The 26,629-nt window shown below is 58.6% G+C and overlaps 4 protein-coding genes and 1 long non-coding RNA gene across 7 annotated transcripts; 3 read left to right on the forward strand and 2 right to left on the reverse strand.

Moving 5' to 3' along the window:
- Nucleotides 1-82: 82 nt before the first annotated feature.
- On the reverse strand, nt 83-3,497 carry CTSW (cathepsin W). The gene is made up of 10 exons (XM_086384817.1): nt 3,393-3,497; nt 3,036-3,120; nt 2,130-2,243; nt 1,619-1,767; nt 1,370-1,466; nt 1,200-1,280; nt 972-1,097; nt 696-760; nt 402-611; nt 83-321 (listed from the first exon to the last, which is right to left on the reverse strand). The coding sequence occupies exons 1-10, from the start codon at nt 3,477-3,479 to the stop codon at nt 211-213; spliced, it is 1,125 nt and encodes a 374-aa protein (XP_086240943.1). The 5' UTR covers nt 3,480-3,497; the 3' UTR covers nt 83-210.
- On the forward strand, nt 2,148-5,652 carry LOC147341864 (uncharacterized). The gene is made up of 2 exons (XR_015157938.1): nt 2,148-2,507; nt 4,696-5,652. It is a non-coding gene; the product is annotated as an uncharacterized LOC147341864 (long non-coding RNA).
- Nucleotides 5,653-6,975: 1,323 nt separating this feature from the next.
- Nucleotides 6,976-14,544, forward strand: EFEMP2 (EGF-like fibulin extracellular matrix protein 2). The gene is made up of 12 exons (XM_086384814.1): nt 6,976-7,405; nt 7,695-7,812; nt 8,042-8,090; nt 8,733-8,939; nt 9,519-9,641; nt 9,908-10,024; nt 10,168-10,287; nt 12,160-12,279; nt 12,367-12,493; nt 12,729-12,924; nt 13,787-13,951; nt 14,211-14,544. The coding sequence occupies exons 1-11, from the start codon at nt 7,074-7,076 to the stop codon at nt 13,946-13,948; spliced, it is 1,671 nt and encodes a 556-aa protein (XP_086240940.1). The 5' UTR covers nt 6,976-7,073; the 3' UTR covers nt 13,949-13,951; nt 14,211-14,544.
- Nucleotides 14,545-14,548: 4 nt separating this feature from the next.
- On the reverse strand, nt 14,549-20,284 carry MUS81 (MUS81 structure-specific endonuclease subunit). Of its 2 annotated transcripts, none has more exons than XR_015157937.1 (16): nt 19,874-20,284; nt 19,649-19,778; nt 19,338-19,423; nt 18,475-18,573; nt 18,316-18,384; nt 18,076-18,161; nt 17,638-17,778; nt 17,363-17,458; nt 17,160-17,281; nt 16,969-17,066; nt 16,296-16,412; nt 16,109-16,204; nt 15,790-15,820; nt 15,607-15,710; nt 15,025-15,108; nt 14,549-14,932 (listed from the first exon to the last, which is right to left on the reverse strand). XR_015157937.1 is itself a non-coding variant. In XM_086384815.1 (16 exons), the coding sequence occupies exons 1-16, from the start codon at nt 20,006-20,008 to the stop codon at nt 14,866-14,868; spliced, it is 1,659 nt and encodes a 552-aa protein (XP_086240941.1). In that variant the 5' UTR covers nt 20,009-20,284; the 3' UTR covers nt 14,549-14,865. The 2 variants fall into 2 exon arrangements, 1 of the variants encoding a protein (XP_086240941.1); XM_086384815.1 differs by having other exon boundaries at nt 15,790-15,918.
- Nucleotides 20,285-22,881: 2,597 nt separating this feature from the next.
- CFL1 (cofilin 1) lies at nt 22,882-26,312 on the forward strand. 2 transcript variants are annotated; one of them, XM_086384824.1, is made up of 4 exons: nt 22,882-22,965; nt 24,803-25,110; nt 25,377-25,453; nt 25,657-26,312. In XM_086384824.1, exons 1-4 carry the CDS (start codon nt 22,963-22,965, stop codon nt 25,767-25,769), a joined length of 501 nt encoding a protein of 166 aa, XP_086240950.1. In that variant the 5' UTR covers nt 22,882-22,962; the 3' UTR covers nt 25,770-26,312. The 2 variants fall into 2 exon arrangements, with proteins under 2 accessions (XP_086240950.1, XP_086240951.1); XM_086384825.1 differs by lacking the exon at nt 22,882-22,965 and adding an exon at nt 23,139-23,945.
- The last annotated feature ends 317 nt before the right edge of the window (nt 26,313-26,629 follow it).

The following is a 26,629-nucleotide window of genomic DNA, read 5'->3' on the forward strand; positions in this document are numbered from 1 at the left end:
CGCACAGGGACAGGGACATGTCGGAGAACGGTATCTACTCGCTCCCCATCCGTTTCCCCACCCCAGCCGTGACCACTCCAAAGACGGGTCTTGTCTTGCTTTATTCAATCCCCAGCGAGAATACTGGGGAACTAGGCAAAAGCCTTGGGGCGGGTGGCAGGGGAAGGTAACGGGCACAGCAGGAGAGAGCCAAAGGGCAGCCAGGCAGCCTCAGGGAGGGCAAGAGACTTGGTGCTGCTTCTTAGGCTTCTCCACTCTGGCGGTGACCGGGAACTTGGTGATGCCGCAGGTGTTACTCCCTCGATGCAGCCGGAAATAGCCCTAAGAAGTGAGGGCCCATCAGCACCAGACAGCGGGGAGAGGTCTGTCCTGCCCTGTCCGCCCCCGTAGATCACACTCACCTCCTCACCCCACTGAGGCCCCCAGGAGTTCTTCAGGGTCCAGTATGCCATGGAGCGGCGAGGGCGCGCGTAGGATCCGAACGAGGCCGCCTTCCCCTGCCTCCCCTCCCCCGACTTGGTTTTACCAAAACCCACCAGCAGGACAGAATGATCCACTTGTGTGGGGTCACAGGTGGTAGGTGTGGCCTTGATCACACCCTTCTGGTATTGCTGCAGGGGCAGAGAGGCCGAGTCGGGCCACCTCCCCTATATGCACCCGCCACCCCCCCCGCCCCATTCCCTACCTTATCTCACCTGCAGTAGCGTCATATTGATGGTCACGGTGATGGGGCCCTCGGTGGCCAAGTGCCTGGCCATGCCTGGGGGTGGAAGGTGCCATCTAGCCCTGCCACTCCTTCATCCCCTGCTCTCGGCTCATGGGCATCTCTATCTATCTCTTCCTCTTTTCCACCCTCTAGCCCCCGCCCCCAGAGATGGCCTCCGTCTCTGTCTATAGCCCCGTCTGTCCTGGTCCGTCTGTCCCTGTCCGTCTCCCCCCTGTGCCCACCCGTGTCCCCATTGTGCCCGCACTCTGCTCGCAGGCCTGCAGTATTATGAAATCCTGGATCCAGGCCACCTTCTTGTACTTCTTAGCCAGGCACCTGTGGGTTTTGCCACTCCCATCGAATGGATAGTCCTTCTCACTGGCCAGGCCGCCTGGAGATAAGCAAGGCCCAGGAGGAGGCTCAGTTCAGCTCAGGAACAGTACCCGCCCCATCCTTCCCCCACCACGACTGCCTGGAGCAGCCAGGCACTCACTGTTGTTGAGGACAGTGAGGAACGCATCCCAGACGAAGCCACCCCTGCAGCCGTTCCCACAGCGGTCACAGTCAAGCAGCTCTGGTGCCAGAAGGGACAATGTGTGTGCCCAGGCCTCAGGCACCCCCACCTCCTTTGGTCCTCACCCCAGCCCCTGCCCCCAGCCATACGCTGCACGGAGACCTCCACGAAGTGTCTGAACTTGATGGCCCATAGGGCCTCGATGTTGCCCGCTGCCGCCATGGCCCAGCAACAGTTGCAGTTTCGCTAGTGGGGAAAGGATGGCGGCGGTGGGGGCGGGTAAAGACTGCAGGCCCTCTCCTCCCCGCCTCCCCACACCCCCCACGCACCCCCCCCCTCCGCCCCCGCCCCGGGGCTGGACTGGGCCAGGCTGCTGGGCTTGGGGTGGAGGCAGATACCTGGTCCCTGACCAGTGAGATGGGGCCAACTTTCCGCCAGTCACAGGTCCGGGGCTCTGATTCCCCCCACTCTTCAGACCCCACTTTTCTGCTCACACCGAGGGCCTCTCCAGCCACCTGGCTTCCATAAAGCTGGACAAACTCCTCCTCTGGGGACACATGGGGCCATGAAGTTCAGTGTTTTGACCCCTCCCCCCACATCCTGCCTCCCACCCCAGCCATCCACATCCTGAGCCATTTGAGTCCCTGTAATGCCCCTGGAGGCAGAAAGATGAGGACCCTGAGGCCTAGAGGGAGGCCAGGTTCCTTGCTGGGGCGCACAGCCCTGCACCCGGTGTCTCTGTGAGCTGGGCTACCGCCCAGGCCTCCACAGAGTTCCTGCCCTGATCTCGGATTCAGGGCAAATCCCCAGCTCGAGAGTCCCTCTGGGGAACAGAAGCCAAGTCAGCCTGGTATCTGCTGGGGAAGATCCTGCTTCCCCGCCTACCACCCATTGCCAGGAGTCCAGTACCTGTGAGGTCACTGAATTGAGTCACCCCAAACTCGGCTGTGCCCAGGTCCTCCTCCTGCAGCCGCTGAGCCTTGGCCAGGTTTTGGGCAAAGATGTCCAGGCGGCGGGCGTACTCTAAACCAAAAGGAGGTTGTCCTAGGCTGGCTCGCAAGCCCTCAGAGACAGGAAGCGGCCACCAGTTTGGCTTTCCACCCACACTCTCCCAGGTAAGCACTGGCTCCTTTCCTATGGTCTTTGCAGACCCCGCTACAGACACCTGGACCAAGGAAGTGGCTCCCCAGGGCCCCTACGGTTGGAGTTTCGTTGAAGGCAGGTAGAGAGTATCTGCCCACCTGAAGAAGCCAAGTGAAAAGTCGGAAAGCTAGTGACAAGGGAAAGGTGGGTGGTCAGAGACCGACTTCCTGCCAGGTCATCTCTGTCTCTACTTCACACCTCTGGCCGCAAGTCTGTGGCTGGAACATGGCAGGGGAGGGTTGGGGTACAAGTCCCTGGCACAGGAAGTCAGGCTGAAAGGTGCCCACGGACCTCCCCCATGGGAGATGAGATCCAGAGGGCAGGAACAGGGCTGGCAACGCATGGGAGAGGGAATCCACAAAATGGGTAACCCTGGGTGCCTCCTGGATGACTAGCAGTCTTCTGCTGCTGCAGTCACAGGAAAGTGGCTCTGGACGTGACGATCCTCTCGGACCAGTCAAACCCCCAACAGCTACCACCTCCCTCCAGGTTCGTAGCCAAGGAGGATCCCGTCCCTGCTTGTTTGGGAAACCAGGGAGTACACTCTCAGCCCCACGTCACTGTCCTCCTGAGTGGCTTTGGCCAAATGCATTCCCCGCCCTGAGCCTGAATTTCCTTGTCTGTTAGATGAGAGCAGGGGTTTGGACTGGGGACGCACGTGCCCTGGCATACCTGCTGGATTTGGATAACTCCGGTTGTACTGCATCTGAAACAATCTGAAGACCTCTTTCAGCTCCAGCGGCTGGGGACCTGGGTCCTGGGTGGTGGTGCAGGGTCGGGGGCAGGGGGTGTAAAAAGAGCAGTGGGGAGGGGGTGAGGTGAGGAGTCATGGCGGGGACCACACCTCAGCTCCCACCCGAGCTGGGACTGGACTAGGGGAGCAACTGGTTCACCCGCCTTTCTCCCTGTGTGGGCCTGAGCACATGGATCATCCCTTCAGTCTCAGTTACTCCCTCTGAGAAATAGGAACAAACCCCTGTTTCTGCCGGGGTGAGCCTCAGACATGGGGAGAAAGTTGGGGACACTTACCTGGCCCCTGAGGGAGTCCTTGATGCCTTGAGCCAGGCCTGCCACCAGCAGGGCCAGGAGGCAGGAGAGATGGACAGTTGGTGCCATGATGTGGCAGACTAGAGTGTCTGGGGCAGGAAACTGCAGACCAAGGTAGAGGGGCTTAGAGGGTGGAGCTGGAGAAACCACAAAAGGGAAACCAGGTCAGGAAGGGGAGGAGGACCCCACACACACACACATACACAAGAGGGCTTCAGGCTTCTGTCTCAGCACGGTCCCTGCCTGCCAGTACCCCACTCTACCTGTTGTCTTTATTCAGCAGAGGCTCTCTGCCAACCCTGTCCTGGGCAGTCCTAAGGATGTGGAGATGGATCTGGCCTTAAGGGGACAGGAGGAGACAGATGCTAAGTGGGCAGTGACAATATAGGGCCATTGGTGCCTGGAGGGGGAAATAGGGCTATGGGAGCCACAGGCCCTAATGATGGGGGGCTGTGAACGGTGGTCAGTACCCCCCAGGAAGCATTCTTGCTCATCCTACTACAAAGCTCAGTCAGCTCAGGTGTCACCTCCAAGAAGCTCGCCTATCCTGTGGTATAACCTGCAGCCCCTTGAGCCCCTGCTGTGTGCACACCGGATGTGTCTGCCTTGCTTGTATCCTCAGCACCCAGGAAGGGGCCGCATGCAGAGCTGGCTCAGGGGCGATTTGCTGGCTTAGTGATTAGTCATTTTTTTTTAACGAGAAAAGTTCAGGGTCCAGGAGACAGCAAGTGGCAGCTATGACCTCCTCTGTTCTTCATTCTTGTCACAGTCTGGGGAGGGGAAGAGGTATGTGAATGGGCTTCAGGGAGCAGGAAGATAGCAGGATTGGCAACTCAGACAGAGCCAGGCCAGAGGCTGAGGCCTGGGCAGGGGTGTTAACACCTGTCACTTGTGCCTTGAAGTGGGTCCTTAGGTTCGGGGGCTCTCATATGGACCTTCAGTCTGAGAACCAGCATCCAAGACCAGAGACAGGCGAGAAAAAGAACTGGTTTTCTGGGGTTTCCATGGGGATGGGAGCCAGGGGAAGGGATCCATTCATTCATGTGCTGATTAGCTCATTTCTTCGTTCATTGGGAATCTTCCCAAAGTCCTGAGGTCCCTTTTTGCTGCACAAAAGGGACCCTTTTGTGATCCCTTTTTTGATCCCCAACACACGCATACCATGTAGTAAGCCAAGGGTCTCCCCTGGGGAAAAAAAAGAGAATGATGCTGACTTTATTAAAATGCAGTAGAGGACTTGACTTCCCTGGTGGTTCAGTGGATAAGAATCTGCCTGCCCATGCAGGGAACATGGGTTCAATCCCTGGAATCCAGGAAGATGCCACATGCAGAGGAACAACTAACTCTGTGAACCTCTTCTACTGAGCCTGTGCTCTAGAGCCTGGGAGCCAAAACTACTGAGCCCATGTACTGCGACTACTGAAGCCTGTGCACGTGAATCCTGTGCTTTGCAAGAAGAGAAGCCACTTCAATGAAAAGCCCGTACACCACAAAGAAGAGAAGCCCAGCTCACTGCAACTAGAGAAAGCCTGCACGCAGCACCAAAGACCCAGCACAGCCATAAGTAAATAAATAAATTGAAAAAATGCAGTAGGCAGATTATCTGCAGGAGGGTACCTGGCTCCATGATTCTAGTTCCCAGTCATGTGTCCCACGCTGGTTTTAGCCCCAGAGCTGGAGGTTTAAAATAACAGCTTTAGGTTCCTGCTTGCCCAGCGGTTGAGAATCTGCCTGCCAATGCAGGAGATGCAGGTTCAATTCCTGGTCTAGGAAGATCCCACAAGCTGCAGGGCAACTGAGCCTGTCAGCCACAGCTATTGAATAGCCTATGCTGTAGAGCCCGGGAGTTGTAACTACTGAAGCCTGTGTACAGAGCTTGTGCTCTGCAACAGGAGAAGCCACTGCAGCGGGAAGCCCATTCACTGCAACTAGAGAAAGCCCTCTGGCAGCAGTGAAGACCCAGCACAGTCTAAATAAATAAACAAAATAGTTTTATGGAGGTATAATTCACATACCATAAAATTTACCATTTTAAAGTGTTTAGATAATTCAGTGATTTTTCATGTATTTGCATAACTGTGCAACCATCACCACTGTCTAATTTCAGAGCATTCTCATCATCCCAAAAGAAATCCCATACCCATCAGAAGTCGTTCTCACATTCTCCTCTTCCCTGGCAATCACTAGTTTGTTCTTCAGATTTGCCTATTCTGGTTGTGTCATAAAAATGGAATATGTGGCCTTTTGTGTCTGGCTTCTTTCAACTGGTGTCATGTTCAAGATTCATCCATGTTGTAGCACATATCAGTACTTCATTCCTTTTTATGGCAGAATAATGTTCTATCGTCATTTTTTGTTTCTCCTTTCATCAATAGATGAACATTACTTTGGCTCTATATTTTCAACAATTACGAATAGTGTTACTATGAACACTGTGTACACATTTGTGTGTGTGTGTGGACATATGTTTTCAATCCCCCTGTGTATATACACCTAGGAGTGAAATTGCTGGGTCATGTACTAATATTTTTGAGGACCTGCCAGACTGTTTTCCACAGCAGCCGCCCCATCTTACATTCCCACTCATAGTGTGAGGGTTCCAATTTCTCCATACCCTCTCCAGCACTTGTTACTGTCTTTTGGGTTTTAAAGACTTATTATTTTTAGCCTCCTCTCCCCCACCCCTGGCGGGTGGTGGTGGCTGGGAAGAATTTGGAGGTGGGAGGGTGCTCTGCAGTTCAACACCGAATCCTGAAGGCTCATCCTAGGACCCATCGGCACGTCCTCTCCTACTTAACGGACAGGGCTGCTAATGGGGGTGACTGTGAGGATAAACGGGTGGGAAAGGTAACCGAGGACTCGGCATTTCCCGCACGCCGCCTGCCTCCAGGAGGGAAATCCCTGGACACGCAGCCCTTTCCCGTCTGGCCCCGCCCTGAGACGTGGGCAGGGCAAGACCCCGCCCCTTCCTGGGAGCCAGCTCCGCCCAAACCCCGCCCCTTAGGGCTCTCCCGCTGCTTCGGGAGTAGGCAGAAACCCGGGGACTGGGGGCGGGATGTGTGGGTAGGGGGGACGCTGGCGGGAGGATGGCCAGGAAGGCGAGGGCACCGGACCCGGACCCTGGCGTCCAGCACGCCCAAGTTCAGCCCTGCCCGCCTTCTTAGGGGCTTCCATTCATTCTGGGCCAAATGTGAACTGCCGCCCCCGCCCCAAACTGATGTAGTCTCGCGGACTGAGGACTCGGAGGAGGCCGTTCTGGAGTGAAGGGACCGCCTGGCTGACGACAGCCCTGGGGATGGAGGGGAGAAGGGACCGAGATGGACAGTTCTGGACCCGGGAGCATCTGTTCTTAGGGCGAGGGTCTGGGAACCCTGGACGAAGTTTTGGTATTTCCAGATTGACTGTCCAGGTGTCCAGAATCACATTCCGGAGGGTGCAGAGTGAGAATCCGGAAGTCCCAGGATTATTTGGTGGGGTCCAGGTGGCCAGGGTGACATTCTGGGAGGAGCAGTGTCTGGGGCCCCCGGCACTGAGGTGTGGGTCCCCAAGAATTCCTGGGGCACAGATTAGGTAGGGTCTAGGTGCGCAGGATGACATTTTGGGGGTGCGCACAGTGAAAGCCTGCAGACTCCTAAGTGAGCCGGGGCCCTGGCATCAGGACCAATGCCCCCAGGATCGAGCGCTGGGGGACCCTGGCCAGGCGCCGGGAGGAGGCTCCGGGCGGCGCCGCGGGGGACCGGGTGGGGGCCTGCGGCCGGCCGGGGGCGGAGAAGCGGGGGGTCGGGGTCCCTCCCCCTGGCGCGGGCTCAGGAATCCGCTCAGGGGCGGGCGGAGGCGCCGGGGTGGGCCGCGCCGCGGCGGGCGGGCGGGCGGGGGGCGCTTCCTGGGGCCGCGCGTCCAGGGAGCTGCGCCGTCCGCCTGTCCGTCTGCCGCAGGCACTGCCGAAGCCAGCCGAGCCGCCGGAGCCGCGGGCCGCGGGGCCGTCGCGGGCCCAAGTGAGTGGCCGTCCATGGGGGGAGGGCGCGAGCCAGAAGTCTAGGCCGAGTCGGCGTCAGCAAGGAGCCGAGAGGCCCGCGCTCCCCGGCTGGAGCCACAGGGGGACCGGGCGGGGGCGGGGCGGCCCCAGGCGAGTGGGCCCTGAACCCCGGCCCGCGCGAGGAGTGGGTCCTCGGCCCAGGGAGGCTCCGGGGCCCTAAGCGCGGTCCCGGGCGGGAGGCGGCAGGGGCACAGGGTTCGGGAGTTGCTGTGGCAGAGGCTCCCTGACCCCTGCCCACCACCTCCCAGCCCCAGGATGCTCCCCTTCGCCTCCTGCCTCCCCGGGTCTCTACTGCTCTGGGCGCTGCTGCTGTTGGTCTTGGGGGCAGCGTCTCCCCAGGATTCCGAGGAGCCCGACAGCTACACGGTGGGGACAGTGGGGCCGCTGGCCTGGGCTGGGCTGGGCAGGGACACCGAGGCCAGGATCCTGGGGTGGCTGCTGCTGGGGAAGATTGTGCCCTCCCTTGGTTGGTGGAGCAGCTGGGGCCATTGTCTGGAGCAGGCCGGGAGGGTGGCCCGGCTTGGGCCTTGGTCTCGGCCTGGTCAGTTAGAGGGGACCAGGGGTGACCACTGGCCACCTCTGGTTCACCTTGTAGGAATGCACAGATGGCTATGAGTGGGACCCTGACAGCCAGCACTGCAGGGGTGAGTATGCTTGGGGGCCGACCTGCCCCGGAGAACCGGAAAGGGGATCACAAAGCCCAGCTCCTAGAGCGGCTGCAGGAGCCCTGTGGCTGTCCCCTGCCCTGCTCTGCCTGGCCGAACGTCACCTGCTCTGGTTCTCAATGGGCCAACTTGGCTCGGGGTGGAGAAGCCATCCAGGCCCCTCCCCCTCAGAGAAACCCGGAGCACCCTCCCCCCCACCCACCCTCTAGAGTCCAGACACCAACAGGGCGCTGACTACAGGACTGGTTCCTGGACACCTCATCTGATCACTCTGCTATCTCGCTCTGCACCATCACGGCCCTGGGCGAGCAGTGCGGGGCGGGGGTGCCGTCAGGAGGCCTGCACATTACTCAGGCTGAGTCGGGGCCGAGGCTTCGGGGAGGGATAGAGACCCTCTTGTGGGCAAGAGAATGGGGGTGACCGGGGGAACAGCTGCCCCACCATCATCCCTGGCAGGCCCCAACAAGGGGTCCGGGGCAGGCAGCCTTAGCTTGTGGAGTAGAAAGGGAAGGCCCTGCCGGATCACACAGCTTAGAGCAGGCTGAGCTGGGCTCCTGCCTCCCCTGCCCTACACGGTCCACCCTTGGAGACTGGCTGTGCCCAGCACGCCCCTCTCTGCAGATGTAAATGAGTGCCTGACCATTCCTGAGGCCTGCAAGGGGGAAATGAAATGTATCAACCATTATGGGGGCTACCTGTGCCTGCCCCGCTCGGCTGCTGTCATCAATGACCTGCATGGAGAGGGACCCCCACCGCCTGTGCCCCCTGCTGAACACCCCCACCCCTGCCTCCCGGGCTATGAGCCCGATGAGCAAGAGCGCTGCGTGGGTGAGTAGGCCGCCAATCTTTCTAACAGGTGTCTAGAATTGCCTTTTAAAAACGCATACCTCATGTTCCTCCCTTGCTCAAAAGCCTCCTCAGGGCACTGGGATAACATCCAGACCCTTGCCCAGGTCCTTACCTGCCACAGGTGGTCCCAGTTCCTGTGCCTGTCCTTCCCAGCCCCTCCTGTGGGACCCCCACCTCGACTGCTGCAGGTGCCGTGCGAGAGCTCTGCCCCTCGGCCTCTGCTCTGGCCCTTCTGGGTCTGGACCCCACCCCTGGGAGGCACGGACCTTGGAGAAAGGCCCTGGAATCAGTGCCCCTGGGAGTATGGGCAGGGCTTTGTCCTATGTATCCCTGACTTGGGGTCTCCCAGCTTAGGGGTGCCTTTCTCTTTAGCTCCAGGCTAGTAAACTCTTATTTGTGCCATTGGGCGGTGGGCCCACATGTTCCTGTTTTGGGGGTGTCAGTCACCCACACACTCATGTGAGTGGTACCCGACCTGTGCCCTCCCACGTGGCGGAGTCTTGTCATGTTGGGTGGTGCATGGGCTCCCAGGAGGGGGCTGAGCGGTGTGTCTTGCAGATGTGGACGAGTGTGCCCAGGCCCTGCACGACTGCCGCCCCAGCCAGGAGTGCCATAACCTGCCTGGCTCCTACCAGTGTACCTGTCCTGACGGCTATCGCAAGATTGGGCCCGAGTGTGTGGGTGAGTCTGGGCCTGTGGCCTGGCTCTCACCCCAGCACCTGACCCCCATTCCAACCCACCCCCAGGTTTCCCCCCCGCCCCCTGCCTCCTCTGCCTGAGCCACCAGACACAGAGCAGTATGCGTGCAGTGTGTGAGTCCTGCCTGATCTGGCCCGGCCCAGCCCCCCAGACTCAGGCAAGACGGTGGGTGATGAGGCAGGGTCCCAGCTGGCTTGGGTGGCACCTGACTTCTGCCCTCCACTGTCCTTCCCCTGCCTGCATCCCAGATATAGACGAGTGTCGGTACCGCTATTGCCAACACCGCTGCGTGAACCTGCCTGGCTCCTTTCGCTGCCAGTGTGAGCCGGGCTTCCAGCTGGGGCCCAACAACCGCTCCTGTGTGGGTGAGGCTGAGCTGGGCCAGGCTCGGGGTCCTGGGCAGAGGGGTGTGAGGTGGGGGAACTCCCTTCCTGATCAGCCCAGGTGCAGTGGGGGCTCTGGGCTGCTCCTTGGTTTTCACCTCTCCCCTATTTTCCTGGCACCCCAGATGTGAACGAATGTGACATGGGGGCTCCCTGTGAGCAGCGCTGCTTCAACTCCTATGGGACCTTCCTATGTCGCTGCCACCAGGGCTATGAGCTGCACCGGGATGGCTTCTCCTGCAGTGGTGAGCACTCCACCCCCGACACTTGTTCCCCACTGGTCTCTGCTGGTTCCCCAGGCCCTGTGTCATGCCAGCCTCTTGCCACACAGCCCTCCATTTCATGCCTCTAATGTCCCATCCACCCAGCACCCCTGTGCCTCCTGGGTACTCTACCCCAGCAGGTGGCAAGGCAGCTGCAGAGCTGCCCACCAGAACTTGCAGCCTGCTGGGGAAGTCAAGGAGGGGAGCAGTTAGGTCCCCACTGAAGCTCAGTAGAGAGACTGAGCAAAGATGGACGTGCACCCCCTCCCTGGGAGTCAGGCTGATATGTGTGCAAATCCTGGACCAGGGCAAGTCACTCTTTTCTCTGAGTCCATTTCTTCTTCTGTAGAATGGGTTGTCTTGAGAATTAAATGAGAAAATGACAACAGTCAAGACCTTATACTGTCCTAAGCAGCAACAAAGTTTTACAAAGTGAATTAGCATTTATTGAGAACCTGCCCTGTGCAGTCTGCCAACAATCCTGTGAGATTGTTCTTCTTGTTCAGTCATTAAGTTGTATCTGACTTTTTGCAATCCCATGCCAGGCTTCCCTACCCTTCACTGTCTCCTGGAGCTTGCTCAAACTCATGTCCATTGAGCCGGTGATGCCATCCAACCATCTCATCCTCTGTCACCCCCTTCTCTCCTGCCTTCAATCTTTCCCAGCATCAGGGTCTTTTCCAATGAGTCGGTTCTTCACATCAGGTGGCCAAAGTATTTATCTCACATCCTATGAAATAAATATGAGTTTTTCCTTCTCTGCAAATTGACATTAATACTTCCCTCAAATTTTTGGGGGGGATAATTACAAAGAATAAGATAAAATATTTCAACGAAGAGAGGTTGAGTGACTTGCCCAGGGTCACGTAGCTGGGCTGAGGTGCGGCCAGGGCTCTCTCTCGGTCAACTAGCCACGTACCCCGTTTCTGTTAAGCTTTGTGCTTTGCTGCCAAGTTAAAGCCCCACTGGTGCCTGGCTCAGTGCCGGGAAGCATAAAGGGCACAGAGGAGAAAACCTGGCTCCTGCCTGCACTGCTCACAGTTGGCAGGAGGTGACTGTGCTTGGGTGGATCGTAGGTTTGCAGGAATCGGGCAAAGTGTTGAAACCCAGAGCAGTCTGGGGTGCGTCAAGGGCTCATCCGGCCTAATCCACTTACTTACTGAAAGGAAACCGAGGTTCCTCGATCAGTAGGATTTAAAGCCAAACCTCTAGATTCCCAGTCCTCTCATTTAGTATCATCTTAGTCTTAGCGCAGAGACAGGTCTGTGAGTGGGGCAGTCTTTTTTTTTTACTTTTGGCAGCACTGGGTCTGTGGTGCATGGGCTCAGTAGTTGAGCCCTGCTGGCTTACTTGCTCCGTGGTTCTTAGTTCCCTGATCAGGAATCGAACCCACGTCCCATGCACTGAAAAACGCATTTTTAAAAATAAATTAAAATTGATTTATTTTGGTTGCGCTGGGTCTTCGTTGCTGTGCCAGGGCTTTCTCCAGTTCTGGTGCATGGGCTTCTTGTTGTGATGGCTTCTCTTGTTGCAGAGCACAGGTTCCAGGGCGCAAGGGCACACGTGTGGCACATGGGCTCAGTTGCCCCAGGGCATGTGGGGTCTTAGTTCCTGGACCAGGGATCGAACTTGTGTCCCCTGCATTGGCAGGCTGATTCTTAATGACCAGACCACCAGGGAAGTCCCCTGGGCACTCCTTTCTTGAACCCTCTGTCCCCTGCTGAGCTGCAGAGTTGATCTCTTCTGCCTCTTCTTGTACTGAGCCTAATGTGGGGCCAGGCTCTCTGGGTGAGCCCGTGTGGGGCGGAGCTAGGAGGCCACCCCGGCCCTGTCCTCAGCCCCACCCTCCCTCAGATATCGATGAGTGCAGCTACTCCAGTTACCTCTGCCAGTACCGCTGTGTCAACGAGCCGGGCCGCTTCTCCTGCCACTGTCCACAGGGCTATCAGCTGCTGGCCACGCGCCTGTGCCAAGGTACAGGTTGCCCGGGTAGAGTGGGCAGGGGGGTGTGAGGAGCTGGTGGCCTGGTATCTGGGTTCCAGCCCCTGTCCCCCGGCACAGACATTGACGAGTGTGAGTCGGGTGCGCACCAGTGCTCTGAGGCCCAGACTTGTGTCAACTTCCACGGGGGCTACCGCTGTGTGGACACCAACCGCTGTGTGGAGCCTTACGTCCAGGTGTCCGACAAGTGAGTCAATGCCACGCCAGGCCACAGGAGAAACTACAACTCCCAGAGAGCTCTGCGGCTGCCTGGCACCTATTTGGACTGGCAAGTCCTGAAAGCTGATGGGAGTTGTAGTCCTTCGTGACTAAACCACACATGCTGTTCTAGCAGGAGTGGGAAGATCCTTGATTTTGGGGGGTGGGCCAAATTTGGGGCATGGGCTAGAACCTCATTCATGTCCCCATCTTGGGGTCTCCAGTCGCTGTCTCTGTCCGGCCTCCAACCCCCTGTGCCGGGAGCAGCCCTCATCCATCGTGCACCGCTATATGAGCATCACCTCGGAGCGGAGCGTACCGGCGGACGTGTTCCAAATCCAAGCAACCTCCGTCTACCCTGGTGCCTACAATGCCTTTCAGATCCGTGCTGGAAACTCGCAGGGAGACTTCTACATTAGGGTAAGGCTCTCGCTAACCCCACCCCTCAAGTGGGGTGGGACTTGTATAATCTCCAACTTGAGTTCCAGGAAACTTTAAGTGGAAGATTCAACTATGCCACCATACCCTGCCTCTCCTCTGAAAGTCCCCCCTAACCCCAGGGGTCAGTTTCTGTAGAAAGGTAGGAGTGTTATAAATTAATACAAACTACAGATAGTTAAATGCAACCCTAGCAAGGCACTCAGACACTGGGGTTTGAGTCCCTGCACTGGTCTGCGTATCCGGCTTGGATTGCTTCACCCTTAGGATAAGGGACTGGCTTGAGAGGCTGGAGGTAACAGATGCAGCAGAGTGTGGGAAGGCAGTCAAGTGCAGCTGGGTCTCGGAGGGAGAGAGGCAGCAGGGGCTAGTACAAGGCCTGGGGCCTAAGACTCCAGCTCTGGGCTGGTGGAGCTGAGGAGGGAGAGGTTCAGATGTGACTCACAGTGAGGGCCATAAGGCTTTGTCTGGTACCAGTGCTGGCTTTCAAGTTCTGGAATTGAGTACTCTGAAGGTGAGTCTACCTGCCCCAGATCACCAAAGACCCCACTGTTCCCAAGAATCTCATCCCGGGCCTTGAATCATCAGCTGACCGTGGTTGACAAAAGAACAACTAGCTGCAAAGGGTGGGCAGAGCACCAGGAGGGTATTTCTTGGGGGCAGGGTGCAGATGTCAAGGGGGTCAGAGAGCTGGATGAGGGCCTGGGGCTGCAGGCAGCCGGGGCACTGTGCAGCCAACTGGTTGTGGGTGCCAGAAGTGGGGCAGCGAGGTGATGCGGGGGTAGGATTCTGGTGCGTACGTTGATGCAATCCACGTGTCCCCCCCACCCACTGTACCCTGCAGCAAATCAACAATGTCAGCGCCATGCTGGTCCTCGCGCGGCCTGTGACGGGCCCCCGGGAGTACGTGCTGGACCTGGAGATGGTCACCATGAACTCCCTCATGAGCTACCGGGCCAGCTCTGTACTGAGACTCACCGTCTTCGTGGGGGCCTACACCTTCTGAGGGGTGGGTGGGGGGCCCTCAGGGAATGGGAGGTTCTCTGTAGATGAGGAGCCTGGGGCTCAGGGATAACTGTGTTCTGCTAAAAGGGAAGATGCTCTTGTGAAGGGTAGTAGAGAGAGAAAGGCAATAAAGGGAGAAAGAAGGAGTTCTGGTGGCTGAGGTGGGGGGGGGGCCACGCTGCAGTGAACCCCAGAGTGGGGAAAGGCCAGACTCATGGGAGGCGGGCCACGTCCACCTAAAGGCGGGGCGTGTTTCTGCCCAGGCTGAAGGGCCCCATTGACAGGAGCTGGGAGCTGCAACCCCAAGGCTGGGACTGGCCTACATACCATGGGCACCAGAATCACCCAAGAAGCGAGGAGGTAACGAGGTTGCAGACTCCAGGCCCCAGCCCAGAAACTTGGACTTGGCTGGTCTGCAGCGGGCCTGAAGAATCCTGCTCTAGACAGTGCCAGGAGGCCCTGGGTTTCAATCCCAGCTTGGCCTCAAACTATCAGTTTGGAGAAATCCTAGCAGCTCTCTGAGTCTCAGTGTTCCAATCCATAAAATGAGGCCACTGGATTGTTAGCGCTTTATAAACTTTTCTTTTCCAAGCTACAGAACTTCTCATCAAAGGAAATTTTATTTGATCAGAGAACTCTGATGACATGAACTAGATTCAACATTGCAACACCTCACTGACTCCATCTCCCTAGCCGTGCTCTGAAAGGGAACCCCAAGGGTCCCAAGGAGCTCAGTTTTAAAAACTGGACATGACAGTCTCCCCAGTTCCTGGATATCTTTCAAGACCCCTGGGGCCTGGTATCTCCTTCTAACATGTAAAAATTCAAACACTTAAGATTTTTACTGTAGCCCAAAGATTCTGGTTAAAAGACCGGGTAGTCTGGGAAGATGGGGGTCTGTCTTGTGGCATACATAGCTCAGGTCAGGGGGCCACAGCTGCAGTAGAGCTGTGACAAGGTCCTGCTCAGAACGGGCCCCAGATTCCTGTGCAAAGAGAGAGGCAGGTAAGAGTCAGGCCCTGGGCGAGGGTGCCCGCAGCCCACCTACCCCCTGCAGGCTCTGCCTCCTGCCCTCACCTCTGCAGCGGCCCACACTTGATGGTGCTCAGCAGCATTTCCTGTTCCTTCGGGGTGGCACAGGCATCATAGGCAGCCAGTAAGCTGAGGGCGGGATGGGGAGTTTGATTTTCTAAGTCTTGACAACGGCTGACTGCTGGCCCACCCTGAGTGGCTCAGGCCAGAATCACAGGAGACAGGCTAGAAGGGGTCAGCCTGGGTGGGAGGGGTCAGGACCACCGCCGCCCTTCTGAACCCGGCATTCAAGGCCCTGCTCCATCTTGCTCACCCTCCTTTCATGCTCCTGCAAATGTTTCCCCAGAATGGCTGTTATTGGCCCAGTCTTCATGGTCCACCCACTCCTCCAGGAAGCCTTCTCTGCTACATGCCAGGTCTGCCCCCCAGCCCAGTGCCCGAGATCCTGTCTGGTCTTGAGTGGCTCTGTCTCCCTCACCACCTGACCTCCGTGAACTCTTCAGGTGTCAGCGGGTCAGTCCAGCCCTCATAGCACCCGACCACCACAAGGCACCGGCTGAGCTGATGCCCATGCTGAGAGGGGGGATGCGGGGGACAGCAGAGGACAGGGGTTCTGTGAGCACCTACCTGGCAGGGCTGCTGTACCGAGCCACCAGGGCTGCCGCCTTCTCCCCGCTCACCCCGCGCACCTGCATGAGCTGCCTGGCAAACACGTCCCGCACAGACTGGGCCTGCAGTGGGGGCAGTGCTGCATCAGGAGTGGCAGAGGGCCGGAGCCTGGGAGGAGGAGGGGCTGGGCAGAGGCGGTACCTTGTTCTTCATGGCTCCCGCGTTGAAGTCGCTGAAGGTGAGGAGTGAGCAGAGAGGGTTTGGGGAGGGCCTGGCCTTTGATTCAGGGTCCCCAGAGGTGCCCCAGGGGCGGCTTCGGAGGGTGTGGCCCTGAGGGAAGAGGGGACTGAGGCCATGCCAGAGCTCTAGGGGACACCAGCAGCCAGGCCTTGCCCCACCCCAGGCCTCAGGGGGCCAGCCTGAGACCAGGGAGCTCAGTCTGCTAGCCTTCCTCTCGGGAGCACAGCACCCAGGTGAGGGGCCGGTGGTGAACAGACGGCACCCAGTGGAGTCTGCTCACCTGGTAGAGCCTCTGCAGGCCCCGTGTTAGCAGGGCCAGGTAGGCAGCTGACTCCTTAATGTCCGCTGTGCGCTTCACAAAGAAGCCGTCGATGACCTGGGGAAGGGGAGCCAAGGGAGGAGGCAGCTCCTGAGCAGAGCCACGGACCGCAGGCCCCCTGCTGGCCCAGCCTGCCCTCCCGGCTCACCTGGGTGTTGGTGACAGCCTGCAGCAGTGTGCTCTCGGGGAGGCTGAGGCTGCGCGCCGAACCGTGCTCCTCCACCAGGTACACTCGGCGGCCCAGGCCACAGCGCTTCAGCCGGAACTGGGCAGGCAGACAGGGGTCGGGCAGGTCAGGCCTGGATGCTCATACGCTAGGTGTCCATCACGTCACCCTCAAAAGCATCACGAGACCCTGGTCCCACCATTTCACCCACCACCTCATCCTCCCAAGCTTCTCTACCTGCCTCACGGGGGCCTCCACACCCTGCCTCACGCTGCTGCTCTCCTGTGGAAAGCCCCACCACCATCTGAGTGATGCCCATCCCCCTCAAGCCTCCCTTGGCCTACGTGTGGCCTCACTGTGGGGTCAGCCCAGCAGCCAGCACGGAGACACAGCCCCTGCAGCCCCATCCTGGAGAGGAGAGCCTCGTCAACTCTGGACTGCAGGAGCTGGACCCCCTGGGGTTCTTAACGTGCCCCTCAGCTCCACCCAGGGACCCTGCACACCTACTGTGTGCCCAGAGGGGCCCAAGGGAGTTTGAGTTCAGGCCACCCTGGACCAGCTCGAGAGGGGATGTGGCTGAAGTTGCAGGAGCTCTGCCTGGAGACCACCCGGAAGTGCCCCCGAGCGGGCGGGGGCAGTGAGCCCCGTGACGCACCTTCTGCTCCCGGAAGCGGCCGTCGATGATGCTGCTGCACAGGTCGTCCAGCCGCTTTCGCTCCACGATGTGGTCCAGGACTAGCTCTGCAGGTCGTGCTGCCCAGAGGCCAAGAAGGGTCCCATTAGCCCACAGCCCATCACCTACCACGCCCTGCCTCTGGCCTCTGCCTGCCTGTCCACACCCCTTACCTGGGTCTCTGGGACTGGTCTCTTGGGCCACCCACACGAAGTCCCCGACGTGCAGCTTGCGCACCGTGTGTGCCACGTGCAGCCGCCGCAGCTCTCGGAGCAGCTCTGGCCTGTGGCCCGCCCTGGAGTTGCATGCGGGAGGCCCAAGTTGGCATCGGCCATCATCCCCTGACCCTCTCCCTCACCAGGCCTACCTCGCTCACCCCTTGGTCTCGCCGACGTCCACACACAACAACACCCTGTACTCTCCAGGCCCCAGCTCCAGCGGGGACTGTTGGACGCTCCCTTCGCTGGTACCACTACCAGGGAGAAGAGGTGGGCATTGGCCTGAGCCAGGCCAGGGCTGCTGTTCCCCTAACCCATGGAAGGTGGGGCAACCACAGCTCAGATGGAGCTGCTGGAGGGAGAGTGGGGTCTCAGCCTCATTTCAGGGACCCCTCCTGCTCCCCTCTCCTCCCCCTCATTCCCTCCTCCTCACAGCTCAGCGGAAGCCACTTCTGGCACTTCAGGCTCCTCCCCACGGGGCTCCTCCGGCCCGCTGCCCACATTCAGCAAGCCCAGGCCCTCTGAGTCAGCCAGCTTCTGGGCCAGCTCCAGACCCTGCGGGGTCAGTGAGTACCTGGCGGGTGGAGAAGAACACAGATCTCCCTTCTTCACTCATGCCTGGCAGGCTCTCCTGCTGGCCCCCCAGCTACATTGGCCTCACCCGCCTTGGCGACCTTTTATAAACAAGCCCTGGGGCTCCCCAACCTCCCTCCTTCTGGCGGAGTTCTCACCCCCCAGATCAGCTTCCCCTGGACCTGCCCAGGGCCGTTCCTCAAGTTGACAACAAGCACATCTCTGACTGCACAGCCACCCTCAGCACGGCATGCCTGCTCCCCCGCCCTGCCTCCCGCACCCGGGGAGTTCGCCCCACCTAGCTGGCTGGTGTGTCCTGAGGACCAGGTTCCTGTGGAGGAGGGAACGGAGGGCTGGCCAAGGGCGAGCACTTCCAGGGGCCACCTGTTCATAGGGGAGGAGACCCTTAGAGAGCTCCCAGGTCTACCATGTGCCCACTCCCCGTGCCCTATGCCGCTGCTTTCTCCCAAGGGCAGGCTCTGGAGTGCTCAAGGTCAGATCCAAAGCCACTTGGCTCCCTTCTCCCTGCTGTGCTTACCCTGGGAACCTTTGGGGCACACCTCTGCAACAGCTCCTCCTTGGTGAGGAAGCCCTGGCCGCTAGGATTCTGTAACCAAGACAGAAACATAACCAACATAGTGCCCGAGCAGCAGGCCCACCGCCTCAGTCCCCCACTCCCAGCTTGGCAGGCACTCACCAGGTGCTCCCTGTACAGCTGCAGCAGGACTGCACGTGCTCCCGAGTGCCGGGCTGGCCAGTAGCTGCCAGGGCCTCCTGCTTTGAGCTGGGTTGGGACCTGAAAGGTACAGGGTGGGGGTTGAACCCAAAACCAACCAGCTGTTCTAGACAGATTCACTGGCAGAGCCGAGGTTCAGGTCCTATCTCAGCAGGTTAAATAACCCTGGGCAAGTCACTCAGCGGGGCTTCCCTGGCGGCCCAGATGGTAAAGAATCCGCCCGCAATGTGGGAGACCTGGCTCCGATCCCTGGGTTGGGAAGATCCCCTGGAGGAGGGCACAGCAACCCACTCCAGTATTCTTGCCCGGAGAATCCCCATGGACAGAGAAGCCTGGCAGGCTGCAGTCCACAGGGTCACAAAGAGTCGGACATAACTGAAAGACTAAGCACAACACAAGTCACTCAGCTGTCCTCTAGTTTTTGCAACTAGTTTATAACTGTCTACTTTGTCACACAGGCCACGTAACAGGATGATCTCCTGAAAACTTGCGATGAGACGGTGGACAGTCTCAAGGGATGGGGTGGGGGTGGGGGTGTAATCTACCTGGCCCAGCCTCAGTTCTAGCATAGGACAGAGAAGGTAAGGCAAGAAGACTCAATAGCAAATTCTACAACTTACTGGTCTTAGCCCCCTGAATGGCTTGATCATGGAACTGTCTCAACTGACTGTATTATAAGTCACTATCCACACCTACAGATGAGAAAACTAAGTTGCCCAGAGCGAGGTGGGATTAGGACCCAGCACAGCTAAGTCCCCCAAGCCAGAAAAATCTTACTCCTGCTGTTCCTGCTTTCCCCTCTACTCCCCCTGCTCCTTCCTCACTGGCATGGAAGGGTCCTGGACTTCAGCAGGTGGCCTTTCCCGGGCTGGGCTCTTGGTTCCGGATGGTGAACACGGGGCATGGTCACCTGTGGGAGGAAAAGAGCGTCAACCCCGGACCCTGAAATCCAGCAGGCAGGATGCTGCCAGCTCAAGTGGTTGGTGAGAGCGGTCGGGCTCTGAAAGAGCCACTAGCCCCAGGTCAAAGAGCAACTTGAACTGGAGTAGACAGATGAAGCCAAGGTATCCTGGGTGGGTACAATAGCTGCACCTGGGGGAGGCTCAGGGGATTACCGAATCCTCCCAGGGCTCACCTACTGATGCTTTGTGCTGCTGCAATCGCTGGTCCAGCATACGGCAAAGCCCGTCTCCGAAGTGCTGGAGGATCTTAGCTTCCTTGCCGCTGCGCAGGGGCAGTGGATACCGCCGGAGGGAGCGCAGCGCCTGGCGGGGGTAGGGGGTACAGGATTGGGTCAGGATGGGCCTGGCTCTTCGTCCCGGCCTGCACCTGTTCCCCATCCGGCCCGGCCAGAACCCACCTTCTGAAACACAAATTGCGTGCGGCGCCCTCTGCTGGCTGCCTCGTCCCGCCACTCGGTTAGCCAGCGTACGAAGAGAGGGTTGGGGCAAACTGGCAGCGGGCGTTTCCGGCCCAGCCGGACGGGCGCTGCCATGAGCCGCAGGGCGGGTCCTCTGGCGCCTCACGCCGGTAGGACTGAGATGCTGCTAGTTCTGGAGACGGGATTCAAACACCTGGTTCCGGCGGAGGAGGGCAGGACCGCTCTAATCACGGGGTCCCACGCGGGGCATTAACCAGAGGACAGCCTTCTGCCGCCGTCCCCGCCCCTATGCTACTCTTAAACGGTTGGTACCGATCGCTGTACTACCACCTTTCGCCCTCCTGCCGTTCCCGGACAGGACCAGCCTTTTGGACGCGCCCCTCCTCCTTTACCAGGCCTTGACCCGCCTCTTCCTCTCACCACAGATTTCAGAGCGAGGGGTTGTCCTCTTTGTGCAGGGAAGGAGGGGGGCAATGTGGACAGCGCCCCCTGTTGCTGGGAGGTCTGGCTGGGGCGGCGCGTACCGAGGTGATTTCAGTCTCGCTATTGCGGAGAACCGTATAGACAACTTGGCTCGTTTTTTCTCCGCACTCGCTTTATAGGTTGGGGAAAAAATGCGTGCAGGTAGTTTTGTAGGAGGAACTTTAAGAATGGGTACAGGGAATGAGGACACAAAGGTAACTCAAGAGGAGCTGAAGAACCCTTCGAGGAAAAGGTTATCTATCTTGAGCTTAGGCTCCTCCACCCTGGGCTATGGGGGAGGGCTGTGAAGCCGGGGACACGCAGGGAAGGCCTTCAAAGCTTGGAGGACAGGGAATAGGGGACAGAGAACAAGTAGAAAGGGAACAAATAGGAGGTGCTAGGTATCGGGGGCTCAGTCGGTAAAGAATCGGCTTGCAGTGCCGGAGACCTGGGTTCGATCCCTGGAGTCAGGAAGATCCCCTGGAGAAGGAAATGGCAATCCACTCCAGTATTCTTGCCTGGAGAATACTATGGACAGAGGAGCCTGGTGGGCTACAGTCCATAGGGTCTCAAGAGTCGGGACACGACTGAGCGACTAAACCACCACCAGCCATCGGGGGATGTGAGAGGGGCTGAAATGTGCATGTTGTTGGATTCGGGGTGGCAGCCTGGGAGTAAGAAGCTCGGACAAAGGAAAACACTTCATCGCTTTTGTGACTCGTTGGAGGTGGGGGACCCTCAGGGAGGTTAACATGGAAACCATCCACAGGGGTCCAGTTGAGCCCGAGTCTACTCAGTGAGTTAGAGCAGCCGTCAGGGATTATTCCGGAAGTGGAGAGATGCAGATCGGGGGCCGAACCGGAGCGGAGAGGCGAGCGCCTGGGCTCCAGGTCCGCCCTTTCAAGCCCCGCCCAGCCCCGATCTCTCACCCGCTATCACGCTCCACACTCCCGCCTCCCGCCCGACGCTGCCTTATAAGGAGCCTGCCGCCGGCCTTCAGATTGGCCCCGCCCTCTTTAGTCTCTTGTCCTAATAAGGACATCTAGGGCATCCCGCTGCTAGGGGCGGGCTGGAGCGCGTCTCCACGGTAACTGCGAAGTCTCCCTCCCCCTCCTCATTGCTCTAGGAAACTCCGAAACGGCGGACCCAGCCTTATCTCCGGCCGGGTCTCTAGCGGGAGGCGGCGGTTGAGCTGCAGCCCCCCATTGAGGCTCCTTGGGAGTTCGGTTGGTGGGCGATGCTACGGGATGTCCCCGACTACAATCCCCAGCATGCTCTGCGACGTACCCCACTCGGGTGTCGCTAGCCGGGTCCTGAAGACCAGGCTTCCAGCTGTTTATTGTTCCACCCTTTATTTTGTGTGTAGGATCAATGCCCCGGGCCTCTTGTTTGGGACTTTGTCTTCTCTTCTTGCAGACTAAGTGGTCTTCGAGACCGACGAAATGTTCCCGGAGTCCCCCACCCCAGTTTGGTTTTTTTTTAAGGTTATGCTCTCACAGAACTTCTGCCTCAATGTCTAAGGGTATTAATTAACCATATGCCTGGTTACAAACTCAAGAGTGAGATTCAAGTCTGGTTTAATATCTATTTTCTCTTTTCACTATCTAGTAGAAAAGCACATACTCTTTGAATCGAATACACAAAACCCCTTCTCCCTTTATTGCCTTATTAATTTGCCAAACACCTTTTGGTACAAATCTCTTATTTCCAAACATTTCCTTGTAGCCTTTCCTTTGTGTTTTTTTCCTCATTTTATTGACGTTGCATATACCTTTTCTCAGCAGACAACATGAAGTAGACTTCATGAATACTTATTGTATTGGAGGGGCCTTATACTTGCAATTCTCCTTGTTCTAAGACTGGATCCCAGGAAAAAGCACCTATTTATTATAGGTGCTTCAATTCAGAAAAGTTAAATACTAACTCGCTGAAAAGTTTCATACCAAGGTATCCAGAAAGTGCCAAGATGAAGCTTAGGAAAATCGTTTCGCTACTGGGTAAAGAGCCGCGAAAGAAAGTGAAAGTGAAGTCGCTCAGTCGTGTCCGACCCCGTGGACTGCAGCCCACCAGGCTCCTCTGTCCATGGGATTCCCCAGGCAAGAATACTGGAGTGGGTTGCCATTTCCTTCTCCAGGGGATCTTCCCGACCCAGGAATCGAACCCAGGTCTACCCTCATTGCAGGAAGACACAGGCAGAGCCTCGAAGCCAGGGTTTATTCTCAGGTCTTATTACCAAACGCTGAGGCCTTCACTGAGCTAGGAGTATTTCCTGGGAAACTCGACCAACGGCTGCGCTCTGTCCGCCACAGCCCCGCCTCTCTCTGCTGTTTCGGACTACTTTTCCCAGGATGCAACGTGGCGCTCGGAGGCTGTCAGACGAAGAAGACTCTGTTACCCAGCGAGCCCGAAGACCGCGCAGGGCCCTCGGACTTCATTTCCCGTCGGCCCGCAGGAGGAGCCCCGGAAGCCCGCCCCGCCCCTCATTGTGCGGCTCGTACTAAACGGAAGGGGCCGGGAGAGGCCGCGTTCAGTCGGATCCCGGCAGCAGCTGCAGCGCCTCTCGTCTTGTAGGCTCTCCTAGCTATCGCCTTTTCGCTTCCGGAAACATGGTGAGCTGCAGGCTACGGCGCCGCGGGGGAGGTGGCCGCGAGTCGATCATCTGGGCGCGCGAGAGGGAAAGGGGGCGCAACGTCGGCACCCTCTTCCCCAGCTCCCGGGTCTGGACGAGGGTCTCGTGCTGAGGGGCGGGCGGCGCCAGGACGCGCGTGCGCGCCCGCGGGCGCCGGGGAGGGTTGGCTTGGACGTCGCTCGCGCGCCCCCTGGGCTCCCTTCCCCTCCCCCACCCGGCTGCTGCGCCCGCGCGGCCCAGGGCCGTGGGGGAGGGGTCCAGGGCGCGCGCGCCCCCGTCCCCTCGCGGGGCCGCCGAGAGTCGCTTCTCGGGGACGCGCGTCTCTACTGGAACACGCGGCATCCAAACCCGGCCCGGGGGCGACGGAGGAAAAGCGCGCGAGCGGTCTTGGCGCGCGCGCCCCACCCAAGGGCTGTTCCTGTCTCCGCGTCACCCTCCCTCTCGAGCGGGGTCCGTCTCGAGAGCAGGTGGCAGGGATGCCCGCGAGGGGCGGGGGCGGTGCGGCTGGCGGGGGATGCGGGGGTGTCCTGGCGCAGGCGCCATCGATTAGGGGCTTGCACCGCGCGTCACAGAGCGGACCGCGAAGGAGTCCTCGGCTGTCCTCCCAGGCTGGCGAGCCCCTGAAGGCGAGCCGGGTTCGCGGAGTACACCCGGCGGAGACTGGGACGGCGCTCCCGGCCGGCGCGTGCGCACACGGTCAGGCCTGGCCGCTGGGCCAGAAGCCGTGGACTAACGGGGCCTTCGGCTCTCCCGGATGGGGCCTGAGGGTGGAGTCTCGTTTAGGGAAGTGACCCAGGCGGGCACCGCCCGGAAACCACCCCGTCCCCTGTGTTCGGCCCGAGGGCTGCGAGAGCCGAAGGTTGTGTAACTTGCCCAGGCCTGCAGCGCAGGGGGCCGATAAGCTCGTCGGCGCAGGCGATTCCATTGGGTTGAGGCCTTCCGAGATGCAGCTGCCGCTGGGTATGAGTTTTTTTTTTTTCGGGGAGGGGGCTGATTCTAGCCGATCTGCTTTCACCGCCTACTCCGGAAGCGGCTCAATCACGTGGCCGGCTTCCTCTGCAGTTCCGGGAGCGGGGGCAGATTTCACCGTGGACCGTCACTCCCTCCCTGGCTAGGGTGTCCCCCAACACGACCTACAAGTTTAAAGAGCTCTCAGAGACTGTGGGCACTTGACTTTGGACCGCTGACTCCTGTCAGCGACTTGGGGGCCTGCATTTTTCCCTTGTGAGGCCTTAATTAGGGGTTTGTTGTTGCTTTGGTTTGGGGAGACCGTGGCAGAGAAGGAAATGTGTAATAACTGCTTTGAACCGTGCTGATGGGCTTGCTGGAACTGTTGAGCACCGTTGGTGGGTCCTGGTTCTATGGAGATGACTAGGATCTGGATCCCTTTCTGCTCTACGTGAAGTTCTGAGTCAGCACTTTATGCAAAAGCTGAGACTGCGTAGAAAACGGGGTCAGTAGTCTGTCGGTTCTTTTAATTTGGACTCACATCTTGGCCGAGGCTCTGCTTCTCACAGGTCTTGGATCTCTAGCCTGCAGGATGTCGGGGTGGGGAGGAATGCTGTTGAATTATGCGATCAAAGGTCTCTTTTTCTTTGGCTGCTATTCTGGGATTGTGTCACATCTGATCCTTTGACGGTGACCTGGGTGGGAAAATAGTGTCACTAGTCCTAGGAAGGGGATGAGTAGTGACCTCTTGGGGCTGAGGACTGTACTTTGTTGGCCTCTAGACAGATCTCCTAACAAAGCAAAAGAGGGACTTCAGGGCATGTCCCAGAAACTGTCTCCTCACGAGGTGCGTGTGGCTCATCCTCTAGGCCTCCGGTGTGGCTGTCTCTGATGGGGTCATCAAAGTGTTCAACGACATGAAAGTGCGTAAGTCGTCGACACCAGAGGAAGTGAAGAAGCGCAAGAAGGCGGTGCTCTTCTGCCTGAGTGAGGACAAGAAGAACATCATCCTGGAGGAGGGCAAGGAGATCCTGGTGGGTGACGTGGGCCAGACGGTAGACGACCCCTATGCCACCTTTGTCAAGATGCTGCCAGACAAGGACTGCCGCTACGCCCTCTACGATGCAACCTACGAGACCAAGGAGAGCAAGAAGGAGGACCTGGTGTTCATCTTCTGGTGAGCTCCTCCTGCAGGCACTTTCCCCTTTGACCTGCTCTAGCTCTGCCCCACCCCCCTTTCCCAGGACAGGAAGGTCTGTGGCTCCGGCTTAATCCAGACGCCTGCGTGTCAGAGGAGGGTGTTGTAATAAAACACTTGTCAATGAGGAACTTGATGAAAGCGTGAATGCTGGGGCCTAGCTCAGGGGTTTCTGGAAGTTATTTATCGCTTGAGGGCACTTGCTGGATTTGGAGGCAAGTTCTCTTGATTCTTTTCTCTTCCAGGGCCCCTGAGTGTGCACCCCTTAAGAGCAAAATGATCTATGCCAGCTCCAAGGATGCCATCAAGAAGAAACTGACGGGTAAGGGCCAGCATTGGTGGCGCCATATGCCCTTGTGCTTGGGCCTTGGCTGCTGGGTGGGGTGAATGGCATGGCCCAGGAGATCCCTGCCCGCTGGAAGGCAGCCTGGTCCCCTCCATCTGTTCAGACTGGCTCCTTCCCAGCTGCAGCACCCCCCACCCCCACCCTTCCTGCTCACAGATGCTCCCTCTTCTTCCCTACAGGGATCAAGCATGAATTACAAGCAAACTGCTACGAGGAGGTCAAGGACCGCTGCACCCTTGCAGAGAAGCTGGGGGGCAGCGCTGTCATCTCCCTGGAGGGCAAGCCTTTGTGAGCCCCCTCCAGCCCCCTGCCTGGAGCATCTGGCAGCCCCAGACCTGCCCACGGGGGTTGCAGGCTGCCCCCTTCCTGCCAGACCGGAGGGGCTGGGGGGAATCCCAGCAGGGGGAGGGCAGTCCCTTCACCCCAGTTGCCAAACAGCCCCCCCGACCCCCTGGACCTTCCTCCTCCCTCCACCCCTGACGGTTCTGGCCTTCCCAAACCGCTTTTGATCTTGATTCCTCTTGGGTTGAAACAGACCAAGTTCCCCCCCCCAGGAACCCCTGTTTGGGGGGGGCCTGTATTTTTTTTAACGACACCCCAGTTCCCCGCCTATTCCTCCCCTTTCCCATGCTGCCAACTTCTAACTGCAGTAGTGACTCTGTGCTTGTCTGTTTAGTTCTGTGTATAAATGGAATGCTGTTGAGAGGACCCTCCCTGCGCCGCCTGCCTCCCCTCCCCCCTTTCCTCTGGTCACAGCCACTCATGGAAGCAGGACCAGTAAGGGACCTTCAATTTAAAAAAAAAAAAAAAACAATAAAAAGGCTCACTAATGGGATGTTTGTTTCAAGGTTGGGGCCCTTGGGGACCTTGTGCAGGAGGCAGGGTGGGAGAACGAGCATCTCCTCTGTACCCACCTCTCCAGCCCCCACACACCTTCATTTGACCCCTGTGCCTGGCTGAGCCTCCTTTTCTGACAGTTTCCATTCTTCACTTTATAGCTGGCACCAGGCTGGCTGGCTAGGAGGTAGCTCAGCCAGGGTGTGTCTGCTACTGCCTGCAGGGGTCCCTTGAACAGAGGGGCTTCATGCCTGAACTGGCTGCTTCTGTTGCCTTGATCCAGGTGGGCAACAGGACGGTGAGGCCCGTCCTCTT

The sequence above is a fragment of the Bos grunniens genome, chromosome 29 (assembly GCF_055505025.1).
Source record: "Bos grunniens cultivar Pamir isolate PY7600 chromosome 29, Bosgru_T2T1.0, whole genome shotgun sequence".
Taxonomy (NCBI): Eukaryota; Metazoa; Chordata; class Mammalia; order Artiodactyla; family Bovidae; genus Bos; species Bos grunniens.